The sequence below is a fragment of the Gymnogyps californianus genome, chromosome 2 (assembly GCF_018139145.2).
Source record: "Gymnogyps californianus isolate 813 chromosome 2, ASM1813914v2, whole genome shotgun sequence".
NCBI classification, from domain to species: domain Eukaryota; kingdom Metazoa; phylum Chordata; class Aves; order Accipitriformes; family Cathartidae; genus Gymnogyps; species Gymnogyps californianus.
The window spans coordinates 121501036-121525781 of NC_059472.1; the positions used below are offsets into that span (position 1 = coordinate 121501036).

The following is a 24746-nucleotide window of genomic DNA, read 5'->3' on the forward strand; positions in this document are numbered from 1 at the left end:
CCAGAAAGCATATTGTAATTAATTATCAAACTTTGTGATTATCAAATTCACAAAGTGTTTAAATTAATTCTTTTCCTTCAGTTATACTTTAGTTGATTCAAGGTATCTGCAGCTAATATTCTAAAATAAACCAGTTCTACCAAGCAACATGGCAATTCACCAGGAAACAAAAACATCATACAGGGACAAGGCAAATCAGTATGTTCTTTTACAGTGCATGAATCCCTCAAGCAGGAAAACCAATTATCAGATAAAAACAGATCAGCACACAGCCAGGACAGCTTCAAGCTCACTGAGGGCTTGAATGAGCACTGACCAAAAAAACCTCCAAAAACCAAACACACACAGAGTGGCAGAAGAGGTTATATAAAGTTAGGAATGCATACATTTGGAAGTTGTTGCCAATGCTCTCTAGTAGGCAGCAGGAGGCAATAACACTGGGATGAAAAAGCACAAATATAAGAAAATCCTTTAAGCAAAGTAACATTCCCCTCATATCTCAGATACAGAGAAGTCTTCAAAGAATGCCCAGCATTCAAGGCATCCAACATTAAAAAGGCCTCTCCTGTGCAAAACAAAGGCAGTGTTCTGCTACGTGTCTTCATAGACAGAGCTGAAACCTAGATTCAAACATGCACCAACACAGAGATTCAAAACCTGAAACCACATTAAAAGATTTCCAGAAGTCAGAGGATGAAAATTTAGGCTATTAAGGGAACGTCTTGGATCTGGAGGAGGGTCTGGATAGAATTTTAATTTGGGAACATATATTTACAACTGGCTGATAAAAAGAAAACTATCAATGTGTTAGAAATTAACACTCAAGGTCTTGCAAAACTATATACTCATTAAGAGACACAAATCAGTAACACTAAATCAGTTCTGGATTTACTTTGCACTTAGAGTAAAATCTTGGCATTCACATTTACAATATCGAATTTATTCTTATTTTTGTTACTAATGTTTAAACTGCAAATGGTAAAAATTAAAAAGTGGCTACAGTATGGAATTAATTTACTTGTGTAAATTACAGTGTATATTTCTGGAGAGATTTATAAAGTTAATATATGCCTTAAAAATTACGGCAAATTATTAACTGATGTGCAAATATGTTTTAATAATTCCAACCAGAAGGGCTTTGGTCTAGTCCTTTCTTTCTCCTACCCTCTGTACAGTTATGCACCTGATGTTCCCTATCTACAAAAAGCTCGCAAGTATTGAAATGACTCATACACACATTTCATTTTGAACTTCTTTTTAAAATTCTCTCTTTCTCCAAACAGCTGAGGCTGAGAGCATGACAAGCTCTCTCTCTCTCCAGTTCATGGAAGCAAGGAGTATTAACTCAGTATACAGTAGTGTCAGGAACTGTTGTGAGAATGAAAACCCCAACTAAACAGATTCTGGTTCTTCCTCAGCTAGTATTTCTGCAGACTGGAGCTGGTTTGGATTCTTACCCATTCCTACAGTTCTACATTTTCTCCTGCAAGCCACTATGGCACTGTTCTGCTACTTTTCTTCTCTTGGACAAATAAATAAGCTTTCAGATGGGGCAACCCTCCTCAGGAATCAAATCAGGTTCATAAACAACAGTGGCCAAACCTGTTGGATGCAAGGTAGCAACAAGACAGAAGGATGTGGCATTTTACATCTTTTGGTGGATGCAATCAGTCCCTGACTACCTCAAAATGCTGTGAGTCCCTAAAATACACGACCATATGGAATCTCCCAAATCCAGCTTGTAATCAGTACCCAAACTGTCATTTATATGGATGATCTTTGATATAAGGAATATCTGTTCTTTCTGTTTCCTCCAGCAGGATGAGATATTGGCCCTTCTGAATCTCTCTGTTTATTTCACAGCTATTTTGGAGTAGTTTGAGGAAGAATGTTTATGTTATAATATACTGTGAGTATTTAGCATCAAACCTGGTTTTTTTCCCCCCAATCACCTTTTTTATTGAAATGCTCAGAAACAGTTTACATTCCTCTACTCAGTATCTGTAACTGTCTCTTCTGCTCTGAAATACAACCACAGGCATTGCAATAAACATACTGAGAGGTTATCTAGTTACAGCAGCTTTTCTTAAAACTCTGCACATCCTCTGCCAATGTGCAACCATGTAATCCTCATCAAAGGGCTGATTTTGGTCCTGCTTTATAGTTTTGCTAAAGACATGGATAGTGCTTCACCTCTAACATCATTAGTCATTTATTTGTATTTTCTCACTGTAAGTCGGACTTTAATGATACTGCATTTCAATAGACAGTTTTGTTGGGCATTAAAACTTCATTTTTTGCTGAGATAAAAGAAAGAGGATATTGTAATTGTTTCCTTCTCATAAATTCCAGTTGTCTAAAACAAGGTTTACACACACCACCCAGCCCTGCACCCTGCATTCACATGTTTGCTTCTCCCCTTCCCTCTAATAAATCTACTGAACCTTTTTCAAACCAGATTAGACTCTCTTCATGCACAGCTACTGATATTAAATGCATGAATAGGTAACACACATTCAATACATGCTGGTCTTCAAATTATAAGCACATCCCTTTTAAGCCATTTTAACCATGTCTCAGATATACTTGCTCTTTAAAAAGTTCCTGAAATATTTCCTACAATGAAAGTACTGTCATTCTTTTTATCCAGAAAGCTAGTGCCAAACGAAAACGTCAGGGACGGAGGATTACTGTTCTTTCTGCCATATATTTATATTCAGACTGTTTTTACTTCCAAGTAAAATAGAACCAAACACTTTCTATTTACAGTAAGAAAATTTTTAAAAAATCAGTATTTGTAATCACAGCAATTTGAGAATTTTAAGAATTCTCACTCTTAGAATATATTAAAAACATATGGATAATTCTTATTGAGCTAAGTCTAAGAGAAGTGGCATCACCAACAATAAAGTAGAATCCAAATGAGCTAGCTTTGCATCGACCAGCTCCAGAGATGATTCCACAGCTGCCACAGCAACAAGCAGAGGAGCCATCCAAGAGACCAAAAAAGAAGCCAAAGAAGAGGTCAAGGCTTGGGAGTCAGAACTTGGCATCTGGGTCTTACAGCTGTCAGGGACACTCATGACAGAAGTCACTGTTGTCTACAGTTTTTGGAAACAGCTGGGAAACAGGAAGAGGAAAAAAAACCCAAATCTTTATGTACAACTATTAAAAGCCAAGTTAGTGCAGAAAGGCAATACATGCCACCATTTGTTTCATCACAGCATTGTGATACCAAGGCACTACACCAAATGAGAAAAGTATTATCTGCACAGAAATACAGTTTTGTAGTGGTGTGGAACGTTAGACTTCCAAAGAGATGTTTTTTTCTGGAAAAGAAACATCAGTGAACAAGATGGAAATAAAAACTAGACAACTACTCTTTGTTTATGTTTCAAAATACAAAATTTTGCCTTTTTTTTTTTTTTTTTTTTTTTTTTTTAAAAAAGGGGGATATTCTGTCTAACCTTCCTTTAAACTCTCCATTGTGTAATTACTACCAGCACCAGCAAGAACTCTGGTATATAATCAACAGTTTTGTTGCCAAGTTGTATGTACGTTTTATAAAAACAAAAACAAAACAACATATCTAGAGATTACTGAGAAAATATGAAGCTGCACTGTCTACATTAGGGATTCCATACTTGCTAATGACAGACACAAAACTCAGAATGACAACTGCACATTTTAAGACTCATTAAATAGAATTTTCAGGATCTCTAAACAAAAGAATAGAATCAGATCAACAACTCTAGTTTTGCAAAAATTAATTTTAAGCACAAACATTAATTTTAAGCGCATACGCATGCAAAAACCAAAAGCTAGTAGCAGTTTTCGGGAAAGCTGTCACCACAGATTCTGTGCTGACAAGCCAAGCAACTGCCAAACAATGTTTCAAAACAAAAGAGAGGCTCTTGGAAAGTGCCAAAAGAGATGTTACATTCTGCCATTACAACTCAGGCTTTACCAACAGGAAAGAGAGGATACTTGTACCAGGATTCTCATTGCTGCTGTGAACGAGGCACATTCTGTACTAAGCAGAATCCCAAGGAAATATCTTGCATGCTACTGTGGACTGTAAAAATGAAGAAATGTTCAGCTATGATGAAAAGCAAAAGAAAGTAGAAACCAAGATAATGCAACTGATGTCAAAAAATGTATGGCTCTGTCAAAGAGGTGCTTTAAGCATAGGTCAAATAAACAGCAAAACTCTTAAAAAACATAATTTGATGGGATATTTTAATTTATTTTCTCCAATCTTTTCTTACTCCTAATCAGCCTCTATGTCTAGTTGTAGACTGAGATACAATCTCTTATTTCATTTTCTGAGTTTAGAAGAACTAGCTAGTTCATAATATTCTTAACTTTGCAGTCTGATATCCATCTCCTCAATGTCACACTTCCATATGTGGAGCTTTTTCTCTGTTTTTCTTGGACCGTATGAAGCATCAGAAAGCTGTCTCAAGGCAACCTTCTCAAGCACACTTTTCACTGTTATACAAATAAGCCCTCTAGTGGTAAAATAATCATGAGACCTACCATATTCAGAGTTTCTATGCACCTCCTCTCTAGGATAAAAATCTTACTCTCATATGTCATGGTTTAACCCCAGTCAGCAACTCAGCACCACGCAGCCGCTTCCCCCTCCCCCTCCCAGTGGGGTGGGGAGGAGGAAAGCAAAGGAAAAAAAGTAAAACTTGTGGGTTGAGATAAGAACAGTTTAATAACTAAAGTAAAATATAATACTAACAATAGTAATAATGAAATATAATAATAATAGTAATGAAAAGGAATGCAACAACAAAAAAGGAAGGGGGGGGGGGGGGGGAAGGGAAAAAAAAACCAGTGATGCACAATGCAATTGCTCACCAGCCGCTGACCGATGCCCAGTTAGTTCCTGAGCTGCGATCCGCCCTCCCGGCCAACTCCCCCTGTTTATATACTGGGCATGACGTTCCATGGTATGGAATACCCCTTTGGCTAGTTCAGGTCAGCTGCCCTGCCTATGCTCCCTCCCAGCTTCTTGCACACCTGCTTGCTGGCAGAGCACGGGAAACTGAAAAGTCCTTGGCTTAAGATAAGCGCTACTTAGCAACAACTAAAACATCAGAGTGTTATCAACATCATTCTCACACTAAATCCAAAACACAGCACTGTACCAGCTACTAAGAAGAAACTCTGTCCCAGCCGAAACCAGGACATCATACTATCTCCTAACTAAAGTTGAGCCACTAACGGCCTATCTACAACTTCTTCTGAAAGCTATTCACTGAAGATGACAAGCTTACTTTATCTTAAGCATGAGTGTGTGGCTTAGTTATTAAATCCAGGGATAAAACCACACCAATCAACAAAGAATAGTACTGTCAACAAAGGTACAAAACTAATTTAGCATAATGTCACAGAATTCTCCAGATTTTATGAATTTTTAAGTATATAATACATAGATAATAAACTCCACCACACACTAGCACTTAATTAAACCCTTTGATTACCAGAATCATAAGGGAATGCTTGTGTTCTTTCCATTCTAAGCTACTGCATTTCCTTTCCCTTCCTTAAGTATATTTATTCTCCACTTTTAAATACTAGTCAGTGAACTGAAAAACAGAAACATCACCAACTCTGACCTATGTTTGTGGCACTGATTTGGCATTATGATTGGCAAAATGTTGCCAATGCATCAGATATTTTATCTGTAGCAACTCAGCTTCAAACACTGCCAGACTTCCAAACTGCCAAACACTGTCAAATATTCCTAAATATTATGTTACCATTTCTTAACAGAAGACTAGCATGCTATCTAGTTTTAAAATAAAATAGCTATATTTTAGATTAGCAAGTACAGGTAAAAACCTCCCATCCACATACTTGTCTTCTTTCTTTAATGCAGCAATCCAGTAAATTGTTATTACACGAACAATGGTCCAAAGGGACAGTCATTCTGAATTGGTCCATATTTGCACATATTCAGCAGTCCTAACAAAACAAAATTATCTGGTATTTGGCCAGATCAGAGCTCTCACTATATTTTTAATGACTCAAGAGCTCACTGACAGTACCTTGGTGTATTTGCAATCTCACATGCTGTTATAATGAAGGAGAGTATGCTGGGAGAGGTCACTAATCACCTTCCACAAACACTGCTTACCTAAGAACACCTCAGACTTTCTTTCTGTTCTGAGTAGAGGTGAGCATAGGAAACCATGGCACACCATCAGCCCACAGAATACACCCCTATCTTCTCTCACCAGGAGAAACCTGCAGTCTATCGAGCAGAATTTAAAATGAAGACTTCTTTGGAAACGCAAGTGCCAACAAAACTCTATCAACACAAAAAACAATTAACTTTTTGGCCTACGTAAACCTTTTTGTGTGATTTTTGCCTATCATGCACATCTTTTAACACAGACATGCCCATGCCTTGATATAACACCAATTGGCTATAATTCAGAGAACAGTGGCAGAGGATGAATAACACATTTTGTTATAATTTGTTTGATAGCTAGAAACCAATTTCCAAAAATCAATGTATATTTCTGAAATTCCTTGCAAAACCATTCACAAATGAAACCATAATGCAGAAATGCATATAACCTCAATCGTGGGTTCAGAAGCAACAATAAAATTAAAGGTAACTACTCTAACAAGATTGACAATAGTTGTGTCACTCTCAAAACACTCTAAATCAAATAACTGAATAGCGAAGCACACAACTGACTGGAAGAGAAAGCCCTCCAATAGTAATCATTAGCAACTGTCAAGCTGGAAGGACTATCCCGTGGGGGCCTACAAAGATCTGTCATGGATCAGACCCTAGTTCAATAGTTTCATTAACAATTTTGGTGACTGAACAGGAAAATCTGCTTAAGAACTGCGGATATGATATCAAGCAAGGAGAAATCTAAGTGCTCTGAAGAGCAGGATTAGAAATCAGCAATCCTGAAAAACTGAAGAAATAGTCCTAATGAACAAGATGAGATTTAGTAAAAACAAACAGCTACACACTGAAAGATGTATAGCACCGATTAAAAAAAAAAAAGATAGATTCTGTACAAGGTTATTGGAGAAAAGACAAAAAACCTTTTGACATGCTAAAAGAGCATCACATACAACATGGGATGTACCCAAACTTTTTTTATACTCAGAAGTAATAAAACTTATGCACTTGTATCTGATTTCAGATCTCATCATTTAAAAAGTAGAGACAATCCTGGTAAGAACAAAAACAAGTATTCTGAAGTAATTGACCTGTGAGGAAGAGTTGAAAGATCTGAGTTCATGCAGTTTAGAAAACAGAAGACAGGAACATCATAGCAGTTGGAAAGTCATCATGAAGCAAACAGTGACCAATTACTTTTCTGTACTACAAGTAGTAGTCAGCTTAACCTGCACTTGGGAGATTTTGGTTAAAAGCTTTCTAACTGCAAGAATAGAAAGTTCATAAATAGGGTACTTTGGAAGGCTGAAAACCCTCATGCTAGGAACCTCACATCTCCTGGGGTTGGTCAAGATTACATGATCCTGGTTCAGAGCAGGGAGAGAAAAATTAGATAAGCTAAACTTAACGGCAGGGTCCACAAAACACTTTGAATCTTCATTCCCCAATCAGCCAGACTGGGGAGCTGTTACACTGTACTGCAGCTCCTCCACTTTCAAACAGCCACCCATGTTTTCTCCTGATGAAAAATAGGATAGACAGGAGCAGAGGGAGAACAACACACACTTGAGTCCCATCCTGACAAAGTCAAGCTTTGCCTGAGGTAGACACCCAAACACTAGGTAGCCCTCTCAGGCTCTCCACAGTTTTGACACTGATTTTCCAGATGTAGCTATAATTCTGTAATGTAAAGCACATTAGAAAGGTACATATGACAAAGGGACAGTTTATAGCTATAGATGGTAGTATGCACAAAGAATCTAACATTAATCTATCTTCAAGTCTTGACTCTTGCCAAAAAAATCTAAGCTATCACTGTATCTTATAAAATGCATATACATGCATAAGAACATGTTTGCACCAGCAGAAATGCATCAGTGTTATTGGACCAAGGCATTATCTCTAGACAATGCAGTAACAGAAAGTGACAAGACAGGAGGCTTCTTTTGTTTGAAATAGAGTCAGCAAAGTTGTAAGTCTTCTCCCAAACTTTAAAAAGAAGCCACGATACAACTTTTTACATATTAGCCACAATTACTTTGTGGGATCAAAAGAAGCATCTGTCTCTTTCTATGGCTTCTAAGATTAAGCTCCTATCGCTCGCTGTATCTCTGCAGCTCAGATGTCTTCAGAGGGAAGCTGAGCAATGCAAGATGCAGCTGCAATTATTAATACAATGAGACATTGCAAAGGAAGCTGGATGCCCTCCTCCTTTCTGTTCAGTGTTTCTATTAGAAAGGCAATTCTTGCATATAGCTTCCCTAGCTAAAATTTGAGAAATATATCATACAGCTGTATGTACTCTTACACTTCAGCTTCAGAAGACATTTTACAATGTACAGCTTTTGATCCACTGCTGTACAAATTATTTTCAATTTAAACTGTGTAACTACAGATCTCAAAGTTTAATCTACATTGGGGGGGTGGGGAGGAGGGAAGAGCAAGCTGCCATTACTGTTATTCACTCTACCTTCAGAAACAATTAGGGCGGGAGGGGAGGAGACATGGAAAACTGACTAAAAACTCAGTGGATTTGGAACCTCTCATTTTAAAGATTTATACCAGAATAAAATTATTATAATACTATAACAGAGCATCCATATGAGGAGGTGCATCCCTAACATTTCTTCAGTAACCATTAATTGTTAACTTCTCTGGGTAGTTAAGGTCTTAGTGTAACCATCACAGCACCTGAGGTTGCTCAGAAAACCTGAGCAACTTGAAAGATTCATAAAAACAGAAAAACAAAATGGTAGAAGGCTCTACCTATACTCAGCAAATTCAGGACTTGCAATTTCAACCACACTGATGCAAAGACCATCAAGTTGTGAAAGAACTGCAGTCTCAGTACTACCTAGGAAATCAGCAGTTACGTTTCGTGCTACATGTGGCTTTCAAGATATGCACCAAAACTGTCCAAACTAGAGGTCCTGAAGAGGCAGATCCACTCATTCCTTCTGACGTATCCAAAGTCAGTTTTATTTGGCTGTGACAGGACCATCCGAGTTTAGGGAAGACCAATTCCTGAACCCATTAACATAATGGTACCAGTGTCACTTTTCAACCTGCTGTCTTCACGGCGAGGAATATGGCCACATCCCATTCTCACTACTGGCTGTGCTTTTGACTCTTAAAGGACAGTTTGCAGTCAGAATTTAGAAGTAATTTTAGTCTCCTGTAATTACAGGGAGTGAAAAAGAAACAGGAGCACTTACAGGAACACTCTACAGTCTGGGTTGTAGACTCCTTATTCACATGTAAGGAGTTAACCCTCAAATCCTCCCTATACACACATTTTATGCTTTTAAAAAAATGTAATACACTTTCCCCAGAATTATTTTGTTAAACTGGCATGAAAGCCACTAGAAAGATGTCACACTAATACTCATTATATTTCTCCTGCTTGCTCCTGCAGTTCCTATAATTACACAGGAAATAAAGCAGGACTACCAAATGCAACCAGTGTTAGAATAAACTAATACTTCAATTTTTTCCAACATACTATTCTTCAAGATGCGTTAATAATTTATCTGTTACAAACTACTCCTAGTATAGCCATCTTTTTTTAAAACGAAGCCTTTTAGAAGCTAGAAGGACACGAAAGTACTTGAATTCGGTAACTTTATTTGCTAAGCTATAACAGTAAAAATTTAAACATTTCCTTTAATAAACTATTTATTCCCATTTCACTGGATTTTAAAGTTTCACTCAGAATTTGCAATGGTTATGAACTTCCAAAAAAAATACACTGAGATGCTCAAGTATCGCAAACTCTATATTTCAAGTTTAATAAAAGATACTTTTATATTTTATATTGGTTTATCTGTAATCCCTATACCAGGCGTGCACACAGTCACGCACACACATGCTTACTTTTTATCTTACAACAAATCCTCTGACTAAAACTAACCTTGATCAAACATACTATGGTTTATGAATTCCCAGCAGCTTCTAACTGTATCTCCTTTGTATTATTCATTGTAGAGATTTAGCCGATTATAGGCATGCATTAGAAATCTCCCATGACTTCAAAAGGACTGTTCAAAGTATTAGAATAGAAAGCAGCAGCATACCAGGCGGCCTGCACACTGCCACAGTTAATGAAAAATCCCTTTGAAAATTACACATCATTCCACTAATTTCTTCTAATCAGAAGAGTGACATTCTGGATTGATACTTCCTTCCAGTATAAGATAAAAATTCAGTGCAAAAATGAAGTAATTAAGCCCCACTTCTATTGACATTTACTTTACAGCATAACTTATGACCATCTTCAGCCTATGTTTAATAAAACATATTCACAGAGACTATGGAAAAAAAAAAATAACTCTATCCTACAGCCTTTCTGTAAGATACAGTCCAGTATTGCATTTTCTGGCACAATTTGAGTTCCAGAATCAGTTTTCAGTTAAGTGTGCCAGGTGGTTCTCAGCACTTAAAAAACAAACAAAAAAAAGCAAGCACACAAAAAACAAAGGGATTTTAAAAAAAAATAAACTCAGATTTTAAAAAGCAAATGATGCTTTGGAACTTTTTCTAAAGAGGGTCAGCAGGGGAAAAAACTATAGCAACAAATTTAGCTTATTTTTAAATAAGAGACTGTAGAACTCATGCTGCAAGCTTCCAATAAATGGCTACTAATTACATTTACAATACTGAGTAGGTGTGTAACACAGTCAACAACATTAATACAAAAGTCGATCCAGAAGGCTTACCACTCCAAACCAGACTGTTAGAAGTTATTGCAAAGAAAATTTAATAAAAGAAAAGCAAGTTCTTCTGCAATTTTATAACTGGAAAACATGCAAGCAACAATATTACATCATTAAGACTCCCTCTGAAAAGAGGTGTTTATATCTAATTGACAATACAGAGGCTCCAACACACGTATGACTGGCTTTCTCCTGCTATTTGGAGACAGTTTTACTGATCTCCTGTTCTCCATCTCTTTTCCAACTGCAGCTGCAAACCCCACATTTTCTACCTTTGGATTCCCTTACCTGCTCAGAGCCACTCATTTTCACTCTCAGTCATGTGAGGATACAAATGATGAATTGGATTTATCCTCCAATGCTACACACAGTTTAAAAACCAACCAACCAAACCAACCAAAACATACCACCTTAGACAAAGAAGTTATATAAAACTTCAGAGATGGGAAGAACATCACAGTCCCTGAGACGGAAGGCTTCTAGTAAGAACAATACAAAAAAACGCTACTGCAAACTGCATCACAGATGTATGGAAATATGGTATCTGAATCCTATAGCTCTACCTATTCTCTAGGAAATGCCATTATTTAGGCTTGTGCTGGCAGCTATGGATATCACATTTGCAGAAAGTTATTTAAATAATTTGACTGAATAAACTAATACGTTATTTACAAAACAGAACAATTCAGTTCCATGAAATGCTAAGCCAACCTTGGAATGGTTGTGAAGCCAGGAGGCTTTGAATGTTCATACTCTACCTTGTCATTAAACTAATCTTAATCAAGTGGAAGGTAAACAATGAATATTAATAGGTATTAACTTGGCTTTTGTCTGGCCGTTCAACTTCCAACTGCCAGCAAGGAAGCTATACATCCTGATCAGGCTTGAGCTGGAAATATCATATGTATACATTAAAGGAAACTTCTTTGTGAGAAATATTAAGCTAAGTGGGTTTTAAAGAGATCCGAAAGTCTGATTCTTATAAAGTTCTTTAAAATGTCTTGTAATTGTCTCCAAAGATCTGTTCTCTATTCATTTTCCCTTTTGAAGTTTTGTCATTTTGGCAGCCTTGCACAATCCCAGAAGGAACAGAAAAAATATTCTTACTCAGTCTTCTCCTGCTGTTTTTCGAGGTTGACACTTCTGAAGCACTTATTAGCATAGTTAAGGAATATGCTCTCTTCCAGGAAGAATTCCTAAGGTATCTCCCCCATCCAACCTTCCTAGTATACGCATGGTTTAAAAATACAGTAGTATCTACCAGATAATGTTAAATTCATGAGGAATGGCACAATCCCAGAAGACACACCCATTTCTGCTTCCTACTGAAGGGACCCCAACATGACCTAAAGCATTGCTGTGATCGTTCTTGAAAGTTCAGGTCTTTCAGCTAACTAGCACCTGATACCTTTGTAGCTCCCTGTTCCTACCACCATCGGGCTGAAGGCAAGAAGAGAGTATTCTCTTTTTGCTATCACTGTTTCCACTAAGACACCTCCCAGGTTTTCTTTCCCAGTGAGAGGGCTTCCTGTGCCACCAGCTTCTTAACCTTCACTATAATGTCACACCCACACTGGCAGTATCCAATTCAGCATTAAAAGTCCTTCTTACATAGACAAGACAACTGAAAAAAGAGCAGAGAAAAGCTAGAAAAATCCAGAGTAGAACCAATACACACGATGATTACTTATTAAGCTAAGAGTATATTAACATTAGTTGCTTAACTAGCTTTTTATTATAAAATAATTCAAGTTCTTTTGAAAAAGTGGATATGCCTTTGTATAAAAGCACTGCACACTTTCACATGCAGCTCTGGCCAGCTCATTTTCAGTAATGAGACAGGTCCTTAAAAAGGTTTACACCGCAACTCACCAGATCCTGGGAATTAATTTTGAGGAAGCATGACTACATAGTTGGCTACACTCATATACTCTTCTCTTGGCCTCTGCTGCAGAAAGGATTCTGGTCTAGACAGACCCATGATCTGACCTAGCTCAGCCATTCCTTTGTACATACTCCTAGTTCAACTGGATCAAAAAATTTTGTTTAAAAAAAAAAAGGTAAAGCTGTATTTCATACACCAAGTCTGACCTTTACAACCAAGACGTATTTATTTAAAGATAAAAATCACATTCTGAATTGTGTACCCCTAAAGTGAGGAATGAAAATTACTGTCAAAATACAATGCTCTAGTTGGGGGAGACACAGTAAAATATACCAACACATTTCAGTTATCAAGGTTGAAAAACCTGATGCAATACAGTGGTTTCTTGCTGTCCTACACATTACTACACATATCCACATAATTAACACATTTCAGTGTTTGTACATGGTTTGAACAGCACAATTCATTCATCTGTGTGATTATTTTTCAACTTCCAACATAGCAAACTGAGAATCTGAAAAAGGAAGGGTTTGAGAAAAGAACAGAAAATAAGGAGGAACACATTAAAATGACTCACAAATAGGAAAATGCGCAAATACTGTTTTAAATTCTGAGACTTTCAAAAAGCCACTGGACTACTTAAGAATAGATAGATGTTAATATGCATTTTCATTTCTATACTAGCAAAAAGCTACGGAATACAACCAGCAACTACAAACTTACTTAGATATTTGAATTTTGTAATGTTTGTTTTCATTCTGACAAGCTTTTGCCATTAATCTTTACTATTCAAAGCGACCAAAAATCTACACTAAATCAGAATGAATATCTCAAAAGAACCAGTAGATGGCAATAAAAAGATCTGTGATAAATTTTTTTTTTGGAAATAAACATAACATTTTATGTTTATTGTATTTAATGTACAGCCAGCAAAATTTTCATTTTTTTCAACCTCGTTCATATGGTCCCAGGAGTCTGGCTCAGTGGCAAGCATTTACAAAATTTTATACAGACAAATCCATAAATCCTCCCACCATCTAAAAGGTTAAAACTCTCACTGAGGTGAGAAAAAAACCCTGAGAACCATCTGTTCCCCTGTTACTCAGAAGAATAACATCTAAAATATTTCATAACTTTATATTCAAACTAAACCTACAATTTCAAGAATCTTTTGCAAAGTACAATGTGTATAAAATGCACAGAAATTTTGAGTTCATTTTTATTCTTAAAATGTTGTCAAACAGTAAACTAAAGAATCAGTGAACTTTGTTAAGTCTTTATACTACAGTAACCTTTAAAAACTTCCACTAAGTGTTATACCAATGCTATTCAGCATCTTCTGGTAATTTTTGTCAGGGTTTCAGCTTGAAATTAAAATATCAAACTATTTTTATGGCTCACAATTGCAAATCTAGGAATAAACAAAATTGCAGTCGCTTACCTGTCTAGCATAGAATATAAAAATAAAATTATTATTTTGTATATTAAAAATGAAAACATACACGTCAGATTTTTAAAGGAGGACTTTTAGATATGATTACGTATATGTTCGCAGCTGAGGTAGAGGTATTCTTGAACAGAAACAATATGTTAATTGAAATCACCAGTGGCTTGGATTAACCTTTTTTAACATTCAGAATTAGTAATGCTGCAGAATTATTTTATGTATGTATACATCAATGAACCAAATAATTACCCAACTTACATAAAGTGCATTTTTCCATTTATGTTTCTGTATTTTCCTATTTTTGTCACAAGTGCAAGTATAGATAGGTCTTGGCGAGGATATCTGTTTCACTAAAATAAAATACCTGATGAATAAGCTTGCAAAGTATTTTCTCAAAAAGGAACTGTAAAGCTGTCAGCAAGGTTTGTACCTTACCATGAAACATTTCAGAAAAAGAGCCTTATGTATAACTTCCTAATACTTTTTCATTATAGCTAAATAATCACTTATTTTTCCCTATACATTTAACTATTAGACAGAAATTTAAACTACACATCAAATATTTACTAGTAAATACTACTCCTACATTTATACCTGAAAACTGACGAACTACTCAGGTTATTAAAAAAACACCCTCATGTAGTATATATACATGCGTATAAGTATGCATATCAGTATGGAAAAAACACAGTGCCACAGAAAAGAATTAGCACATGGAAAGACAGACACCCGGATACTATTGCCGAAAAAATTTCAGCAGTAAGAAAGCTGAGTTGTACAACTGCTCCCAGAAATTATTTTCTCTGGTTAAAGAGCAAATAGATTGAGGACAAAGAAAAAATACACACTGCAACTAGCAGAAAGATGTAACGGGATAAGCCCACATGAAAAGCACTCCTTGTTTCTTCAAAAATGGCACTAGCAACTTGGAAAACAGACATTGAAAACCTGGAGGGGGCCTGCTGGAGGGCCACCAAGACTACAGTGTTGAAGAACCTGGCACATGAAGAAAGGCTGAAGGAACTGGGTTTGCTCCACTTAGAAAAGAGAAGGCTCGGGAAGGTGGGGAGGATCTAATCAGGGTCTTCCAATGCCTAACGGGTAGTTTTAGAGAAGACAGAGGTGCACTCTTCACAAGGATGCACACTGAAAGGACAAGAGGCTTGTCCTGGTTTCGGCTGGGACAGAGTTAATTTTCTTCTTAGTAGCTGGTACAGTGCTGTGTTTTGGATTTAGTGTGAGAATGATGTTGAGAACACTCTGATGTTTTAGTTGTTGCTAAGTAGCTCTTACCCTAAGTCAAGGATTTTTCAGTTTCCCATGCTCTGCCAGCAAGCAGGTGTGCAAGAAGCTGGGAGGGAGCATTGGCAGGGCAGCTGACCTGAACTAGCCAAAGGGGTATTCCATACCATGGAACGTCATGCCCAGTATATAAACAGGGGGAGTTGGCCGGGAGGGGCGGATTGCTGCTGGGGCATCGGTCAGCGGGTGGTGAGCAATTGCATTGTGCATCACTTGTCTTTTCTTGGGGTTTATTTCTCTTTTTTTGGTTATATTCCTTTTCATTACAATTATTTTTATATTATTAGTACTATTAGATAGGATTATATTTTATTTTACTTTAGTTATTAAACTGTTCTTATCTCAACCCACGAGTTTTACTTTTTTTTTTCCCCAATCCTTCTCCCCATCCCACTGGGAGCAGGGAGGCGTGAGCAGCTGCATGGTGCTTAGTTGCTGACTGGGGTCAAACCACGACAGGCCATGAGCCACAAGTTGCTTCAGGGAAATTTTTTCTTGCCATAAGAAAAAAAACAATTCTTTGCCATGAGAACAATTAAACAATGGAATAGGTTGCCCAGAGAAGTGGTGGACTTTCCCTCACTGGAAGCATTCAAGTCTTAGCTTAGCTTGACAAGGACGCGGACAACCTAATCTAGGGCCCTGCTTTCAGCAGGAGGTTGGACCAAGTAATCTCCAGAGGTCCCTTCCAACCTAGACTACCCTCTGATTCTGTATGTGAAACTCTGCAGCTACTGTATTTTAAATTAGTACCTGTCACAAACACAGAAATAATTTAGCAAAAAAATCGCTTTATGCACAGCTGTTTTGCTTCAGCTTTGCACTGTTATAACTCCAATAGTGTCAATGGATTTACATAAGTGTGTATGCTGATGCAGTCTATTTTTCTGCATTTTTTTTCCAGTTTCTTTACTATGTAAAGTTGGCCAATATGTAAGTGTACTTTGCATATCTGCTAAATTCCAAACTCCTGAATTCTACACCAATAAAGCTGTTTGCTCCACACATGCAGAACACTATACCACGCAGAACCACGCCTCACTTCCACCCTGCCAGAATGGAGTCATGTATGTTATTGCTAAGAAATAAGCCAATTAATACCGTGTGCTGGTTTTGGCTGGGATAGAGTTAATTTTCTTCACAGTAGCTAATATGGGGCTATGTTTTGGATTTGTGCTGAAAACAGTGTTGATAACACAGGGATGTTTTAGTTATTGCTGAGCAGTGCTTACACAGAGTCAAGGCCTTTGCTGCTCCTCACCCCACCCCACCAGCGAGTAGGCTGGGGGTGCACAAGAAGCTGGGAGGGGACACAGCTGGGACAGCTGACCCCAGCTGACCAAAGGGATATTCCATACCATAGGATGTCATGCTCAGCATATAAAGCTGGGGGAAGAAGGAGGAAGGGGGGACGTTCGGAGTGATGGCGTTTGTCTTCCCAAGTAATCGTTACGTGAGATGGAGCCCTGCTTTCCAGGAGATGGCTGAACACCTGCATGCCCATGGGAAGCAGTGAATAAATTCCTTGTTTAGCTTTGCTTGCATGCATGGCTTTTGCTTTACCTATTAAACTGTCTTTATCTCAACCCACGAGTTTTTTCACTTTTACTCTTTTGATTCTCTCCCCCATCCCACTGAGAAGGAGCGAGCGGCTGTGTGGTATTTAATTGCTGGCTGGGGTTAAACCACAACATACTATTTCTTAAAAAATAAAAACAAAACACCTCAGCTTTATCAGGAAAAAAACAGCACTGAAATCTCTTGCAAAACATTTAAGGATTTTTTTAAAAGGAAATAAAGGGAAAAGACTTTAATTTTGACGTAACAAGCCACCTAAAATTGCTTTTGCTCAGGAAGTGGATTCAAAAGACCTTCAACTGCACTCAGGATACAATGCTTACTAATTTCCAAGTTTATCTAGAAAGCAAAATATGATGATGCCTAGAACCAGATGATAAATATACCTTCTCATCTACTAGAATCCAAACTGCTCGACTCTGGTAGCGTTTCCAAGTTTCTTTGGCACATCATTTCAGAAACAAAGTCAAGTTTACTGCTGAGCTGACTGAGTGTTGAGGCCATTACATTAAGAGTGCTCAGCAGAAGCTCAAAGAGCTTCTACTGTACACCAGTAGGCCTTTGATGAAGAAATATACTTAATAAAATGGGACTCTAGGGAAAAGCAGATGTACAAGACAACTCTCAACCACTTTCATTTTGAATCAGCGAATACTTTTAAACAAAACACCACTAACTTTTCAGCTTTATTAACACACTATGATTCCTGCTTTCCAGCCTTTGATAAATGGACTGTCAGCTCCTCCTCACCCAGAAAAAACAAAGCTTAAGAAAGGGTTACTTCCCTCATTCCACTCCATACTTGTTACAGAACTGACTTTTAAATATATATGTATTTTTATGAAGCTCATGAAGATCTATTTGAAATCCTTATGAGGACTCCATGAAATAAAATCCACACAGCCCAACTGTTTATTAAGCCATGTTTACTACAAATACGCTAGTCCTGTCCTTACGCCAAGGTCCTCATTTTCATCTATACCAGAGCTGACTACATTCCTCCCAAAATTGTATTTGTAGACTGGAAGGTCAGATTTTATACTACAGCTATCAAGAGGGCCCTCCATTATTACTTAGTATTTTCAAGCTAATGCCCAAATGCCTCAATGTGACGTAAAACATCCAGGCTAAGTGCACTTCTGCATAAAAGCTTTCCATTAGTTTACTATATTTGAGTGCTGGATACACAATGAGTTACTTTTGGAGGCTAGGATACATTCATGTTAAGCTGTAATTTACAGCTATTGCTTCAAAACACCGCTACTGATGTACTGTTTAAAAAAAAAAAAAAAATCACTACTACGAGTTGTACATACAACTGATTTCTTGGACTCAACTGCCAGAGCAGCCCTGAAACTGATTTAATTAGCATTCTTTGAATTTATGAGAGTCTACATTAAAAAGAAATAGTCATCAGGAACAAAACTCTTTGTCAACAATTTTCAAAGAAAAGTAAGAAAGCACTACAGAATTAAGGTTACACCTTGTTTTAACCCACTCCTCCAACTATTCACCAGATCTCTTCAGAGTAATATCCTCTTTTTTTTTCAAATCAGTGTAAGAAGTTAGAGGTGATTTGAAAGAGTTTCACATGAGCACAGACATTTGCTTGGAATATCCTACTTTGCACCTGTGGTTCATAACAAAAGTATGTGTCTATGGTAAAGCCTGAAGAACTAAACACACTATGGGATATAACTATTTTAAAATTATGTTAATAAGGCCTTATTGTTTCCTGCTTTAAGGACATTCACCTACTTCTTTTTGTTTGAAAACTGCACTTGCTGCACTCAGTTAACATCCATCCATAAGTAAAAGAGGGGAGTTTCATGATTCTGCTCCTGGTTCAAATCATGTTGCCATGGAAGCAGATGCTGGATTGATGAAAATAGGTCAACTGTTCAAAAGAAAAATAAATCACCGTTTTAATACTTTAAAATTATTATTAAATATTATTTTAATGCTTACCATTATTTATTATGAAATGCTTAATATTTTATTCTATTTAATTAGCATTTACTTTGCTGATACAATACTTATTCCCACCAAAAGTGTAGACAGCAGTAGAATTAGTGTTGTTAACGAAAAAAAAATTTATTTTGCATAAATCTGTAGGGGATGGATACAGAATGCTTACAAGAATATCACACACAGTTCTTCATTATGTCTGTACCGAGTGATGTCGAATGTTGCTGTATAAACATGTTGCCATTTGAAGAGTATTACTATTAAAAAGCACTAACATTTTTGGGGCGGGGGGAGGGAAATCAGGACATTGCTAATACCTATGCTTGGCTTTGGTAAGAACAGTGCTTTTTCTGTTTAGCTTTGCATCAAACAGATACATAAATATTCAACTGGAGTCTCAAATTACTTAAACCTGATAAAAATATTTAATGACAGCTAAGATTTAAGTAGGTTACTCCATCAATTGAACATGTGAAAGCATACATAGCCTACTAAAAGAAATTTCTTGTGTTCCTTAACATTTTCACACTGCCTGCCAAGCTGCTGTCAAAATAGCATAAACACACCATAAAATTCTGATCTTCACCTGCACCAAACACCAGAAAGTAAAATAACTCACCTGTATCATGTGTTTCTGAATCTCTACTAGGTGACTGAAAATTATTTTCTATCAACACCCTGACACATCCAACAGAATTTTTTCCTACCTTGACACTGATGTACTTTAGATGCATCAGGTTTGTCCTAGAGGTTTAACGTGATATATTCTGTTCCTGAATTTTTCTTTACAACTGAAATGCACAGTTTAATCATTAATAAATATAGTAAAGGTGCATGGGAATACTGCCAATACATGAGATTTGTGTTCCTCTCGTAGTTTAGGGATCTTCCCGTAGATGAAGTAATACTTACAAGAGAAAGACTCAGTGGTGCAGAAGTCCCACAAATTTAATCCAGCACAAACCTACAGCACTACTGTGTGTCTTCCACACACAGTTGCTTCTGCCCTGCTCCCTTTCACCAGTGAACTGGGTCAGACAGCTTCTCCCAGATTAATTCCCTAATCTGATTCATCATGCACCAGATAAAAGAAAGTGCCAGTGTAACAAATAAGATAGGAATAAATACCCAGGAAGCAAAGGCAAAAATAGCCCCCTCTCTTTAAGCTGCCATAAATCCATACTGCTGCTCCTAATAGTCCCACAGAATCTAGTAATCCTCCCTTCTTTCTACCTTTTGTAATGGATAGTTTAACCTGAAATATGTACAACATAACTACTGACAAAAAAAAATCATTTCTGTAACTGAGAACCTGTTTCAACAGAAGTGAAAATCATGTTTGTTGTGTTCATTTTCATATAGTTTTTTAAATAAAATTTATATATAAAATGAGTTTCACTTTGGAGAACTCTTTTGGACTCCAGAAACTTTGTGACTCATGTTACAAAACTTCTTGCAAGATTGCACGACTGGAGCTATTCTCTGACTCTTTAAAAAAAAAAAAAAACAAACAAAACCAAACAAAACCCAACAACCAAACCCACACCCGTGAAGTTGTTAAATATTGTTTAAAATGTACTGAAAGACTGTCCCTTAGGAGATTGCAAGTTTTAAATTTAATATTAAACAGTTTTGGAATTGTTTATAACCAACAACATTCCAAAAATCACATGGCTTGTCATGCTGCAGAAAAGTATTATAAGACTCATATGTTGGTTTTGTGTCTTTGTGTTTTCTCAGACAATAAATAGCTTGTAGTAACACAAAAACAGCAAAAAAAAATTTCAGACCAGCATACTTAAAAGTATCAAGCATACTGGATACTTGCGATTAAAACTATTTTTTAAATATACCTTTTCTGACAAGTACACTATGGGTTGGTTTGGGGTTTTTTTAGCTAAGAACAACAATAGGAGAAAACTTGACTTCTCTTGAACCAAATGGTTGCCTTTCCTCTCCTCTGGCTCATCCAGCATTAGCCTCCATCAGTCCCTTCATACAATGTTATTTATAGATTGGTGGTCTTTGCCAAAGTTGCTTCTCGGTATAAGACAACATTTTTGCCTTTCCTCTCCCCAGTACTAATTTACCTTTTCTCTACAAACTTTCTTCTCTTTGTTTTCTTAATCTCCCCTTCCATGGCATTTATAGATAATTTGAGATGCACTGTTAAAAAGGAATTCCAAGAGCTACCTAATTACCATGCTGCAATTCCTGTCATCTAAAGGATTGCATATAAGCAGATTTTAGATTTAGAAAGAAAAATATTGGTATTCTTCTATGGCCTACCAAGAAACAGAGGTCTGCCTAGAGACCACGTAGCCAGCTTCACATTAAAACAGATAAGATGGGAATAAATATCGAGGAAGCAAAAATCAAAAATAGCCCCATCTCTTTAAGCTGCCATAAATCCATACTGCTCACGTTTAGTCATACAGTTTTTGTAATATGATCTCTCTGGATATGTTGTCCAGTAACGAACTAGAGCATTACATTTAAATTACCAAATTAGTTTTATATTAAAATACTTCACTGAGGTTAATTCAAATGTTCACATATGCATAATAGGAGAATACATCAGGCTGTCTGTACACTCAAACTTCAGTAAACCAGTTGACATGATTCATATTTAGAGTTAACTCTGCAAACCTTAAGGCTTGGAAAATAAAACTCAAAGCAAGCTCATAATTCATTGCATAATGCTTAACACCTGTAAAAACAACAACAAAGAAGTATGTGCTCCTGCTGCACCTCTGTAAGGCGATGCAGTTTAACAACTACACGTAGACAACCCAGACTTTTTGCCACAAGAAAAGTAATCCAGTTCCTAAAAGCTAAAATAGCATAATGATGAAAGTCAAGGCAATGCAATACAAGAAAGCTCCGAAAGAAAGATACGTAAGGGCAAAGTCCTACAATCTCAGTTATTACATAAAATGCCCATAGTCATCCCTCCTTGTCTGAGAAGGAATGACACTCAAGTGTTTACTACACAGAATTAGGAAAAGATGAAACCCAAATGCTGTTACAATCACTAGTATTTATAGTCATCATACATACTTGTTTCAGATAAGCCTTACAGGAAACATCCATAAAGATTATGTAGTAGGTCTTTATAAGATATGCTGGGGTCACAAACCAACCAGAGAAATAACCAGTTCACAAAAATGTGCTTATTTTGCTTCTTGAAATAGCACTATTGAATTCTTGAAATACATGAAGCAACAAATACACAGTATCTTGGGAATGTATGGAAAAGCATGGCAATAACATTCACAGTGCATGAAAACACAGAACAGAAAGAAATCAAAAAGCAAGACTTTGAAACACTTCTTTGATAGGGAAATCTTCATTTCCTTTTAATATAAGGGGGGGAGGGAGGAAGTCTACTTCCTGGTATCATTTCCACCATGTTCATGTTATTTGCTACTAAAACACACGCACTGTTTGAAGGCAGACTTACCTCCACCAATGCCACAGTCAGAACAAGGTCCATTTTTGAATCTGGGAAAAGGGCATTCACTTGTGGAGACATTCCAATCAGTATGCAATTAGTAACAACTGATATTACACTCATAGTTTCAAAAGCCAACTGAAATAAAACACAAATATATTTATAGTTATGACCACTATCTCTAATTTACCAGTCCCCAAATTGCTCTGGGCAGTATCTTTCTCTTCGTTAAATCCTCAGAAGACCCACTATTTTAACTTTTTATTTTCCTTTGTCTTTCAAATTCTACGACATAAGACTTGTTTGGCAAGCAGTCCAGACTTCATCAGCTTTAAGAACAGGCAAGGACAAGACCACAACAAGGTTTGCAATACCACAAAGACCACCTGGCAGCCCTGAATTTTTCTTTAATTCGATTTCTCTATGTGTGTGTACGTGTGTTTGCTGTGAAGAAGTTCAACAGTATTCCTCCACAATTCCATAGTACTGTAAAGACCTGGAGAAGTTATTTAGAGACCACTAACATTCCAGACGTAGGTAATGCCAGATCACCCGAAAAATTTGGAATAATCCTAAAGGAAGAAAGTGGACAGGAAAGCAGCCTTATCCCTGGCGTCTTCATGACTCATAACCTGAACACATAAAAGAGTATGCACTCATCTACAGTTGTACTCCTGAACATAAATTTCTCTCAGGATAAAGGAAAAAATGAAAAATTCCTAGAGGAACTAATAGTCCGAACACTCTGGTTTTGGAGGTTTTGTCTGAATGTTAAGTAACAGGAAAATGTAAGGATGGTTCAGAATGCCTTTTTTAAATCACAACCAGTTACACAAGCTGAAATTTGCTGAAAGAAAGATTTACATTTAAACGCATGCAATTGCACAAGTCTAAGAAGCTCTTGCCTACAGAGCTCTCACAAAATGTCTGAAAATATTACTACAAGGTGACAGTTACTTTTGCAACATAATGGTTACTTATTCCAAGGTCTTCTCCGGAATGAGAAAGACTGACATTGAATTGTCACAATGAATTAACAGAAGTAACTTTCTCCTTGACAACAAGCTGGTGACTCAGCTCACCTGATAAAATAATTCCGGTATTCCTTTAACAGAAATCTTTCAGTCAATGTTCTAACTTCCCACATGAAACAGATAACTAAATTTTTAAGTCATTACTTTTAATTCACAAAGCAAATGCATTTCTACTATTAGTTAAAAACCTACACTATAAAAAACCCCAACATGACTGTACCACTAGTGTTAAGAGTTTTTCAGCCTACTCCCTAGATTGAAACAAACTATTCTAGCAAAACCAAATGCTATTAATATACCTGCAGCTGTGCTTGGGACTTATGACCACAGCCTCATTTATCTGGTGGTCACACCACCAGTCAATGCAGCTATGCCATCAAGATGTTGGCAGCATAGATTTGGACTGAGAAAATGCATCGTTAAAATGCAATCAGATTATAATTTACACATTTTAATGACTTAATATTAAAAGACTTCTCCTGTAAGTCCACTTCGTTAATACGTATGTACGTGTCTAATGAACATTGCTCAGAATACTTGGTTTGCATGTTTTACAGTGTGTTTCATTTGAGGTTTCCTGATTTCATTTCTCATCTCCCATTTGTTTCATTTGGTACTAACATTTACAACCCCTTCAAATTAAACAATCCACTAGTTTATTGTGCCCTTTGTCTCCATTACGCATCATTAGAAAAGTTGTTAAATAAAACTAGAATATGGATCATCCCCTAGAAATTTCCTCCAACCTACTTCACACTCCTTATCAGGCCACTGCTATTACAGAATGCTAAAGTCTCTGGATGCAACTTAATAGCCTTCTTTCTTTTCAGAAAAACCTCTGGTTTTGGAGGAGTTTTACAGGGTTATTTTTAGTCAGAATCACTTCACTGACGCAGCATACCCAGCAGGCTTCAAACTAGCTGGTGCTAGCATGACTGCATGGGCAAACAACTGAGGACAGAAAATCCTTAACCCAGTACTACTAGCATGAAATTGTATATATAGTTTACAATGGTCAGGCTGTGCAGAAAGGTCCAGTTCCTGCTCACAGATCCAGGTTATTTTAAAATTAGTCAGCTTGAGTAGCAGTAATCACAAGGCCACACAGCCAAGCATGGCTTAGGAATTCAAGTACTTACCTATCATTCTTCAATTTTTTTGAAACCCTTGCTGAGCTCCACGCTTCTGAGATTGCATCAGATGTTA

At 36.9% G+C, this 24746-nt stretch overlaps 1 protein-coding gene across 2 annotated transcripts in view; it reads right to left on the reverse strand.

The window, feature by feature from the left end:
• The window catches only part of ANO10 (anoctamin 10), a 130555-nt gene that overhangs the window by 86147 nt on the left and 19662 nt on the right, over positions 1–24746 (reverse strand). The window contains exon 11 of one of the 2 annotated variants that reach the window (XM_050891224.1): positions 22516–22644. The exons of the other annotated variant lie outside the window; for it this stretch is intronic. Coding sequence (XP_050747181.1) covers positions 22516–22644 — 129 coding nt within the window. The remainder of the gene's footprint in view (positions 1–22515; positions 22645–24746) is intronic. 2 annotated transcript variants of the gene reach the window in all.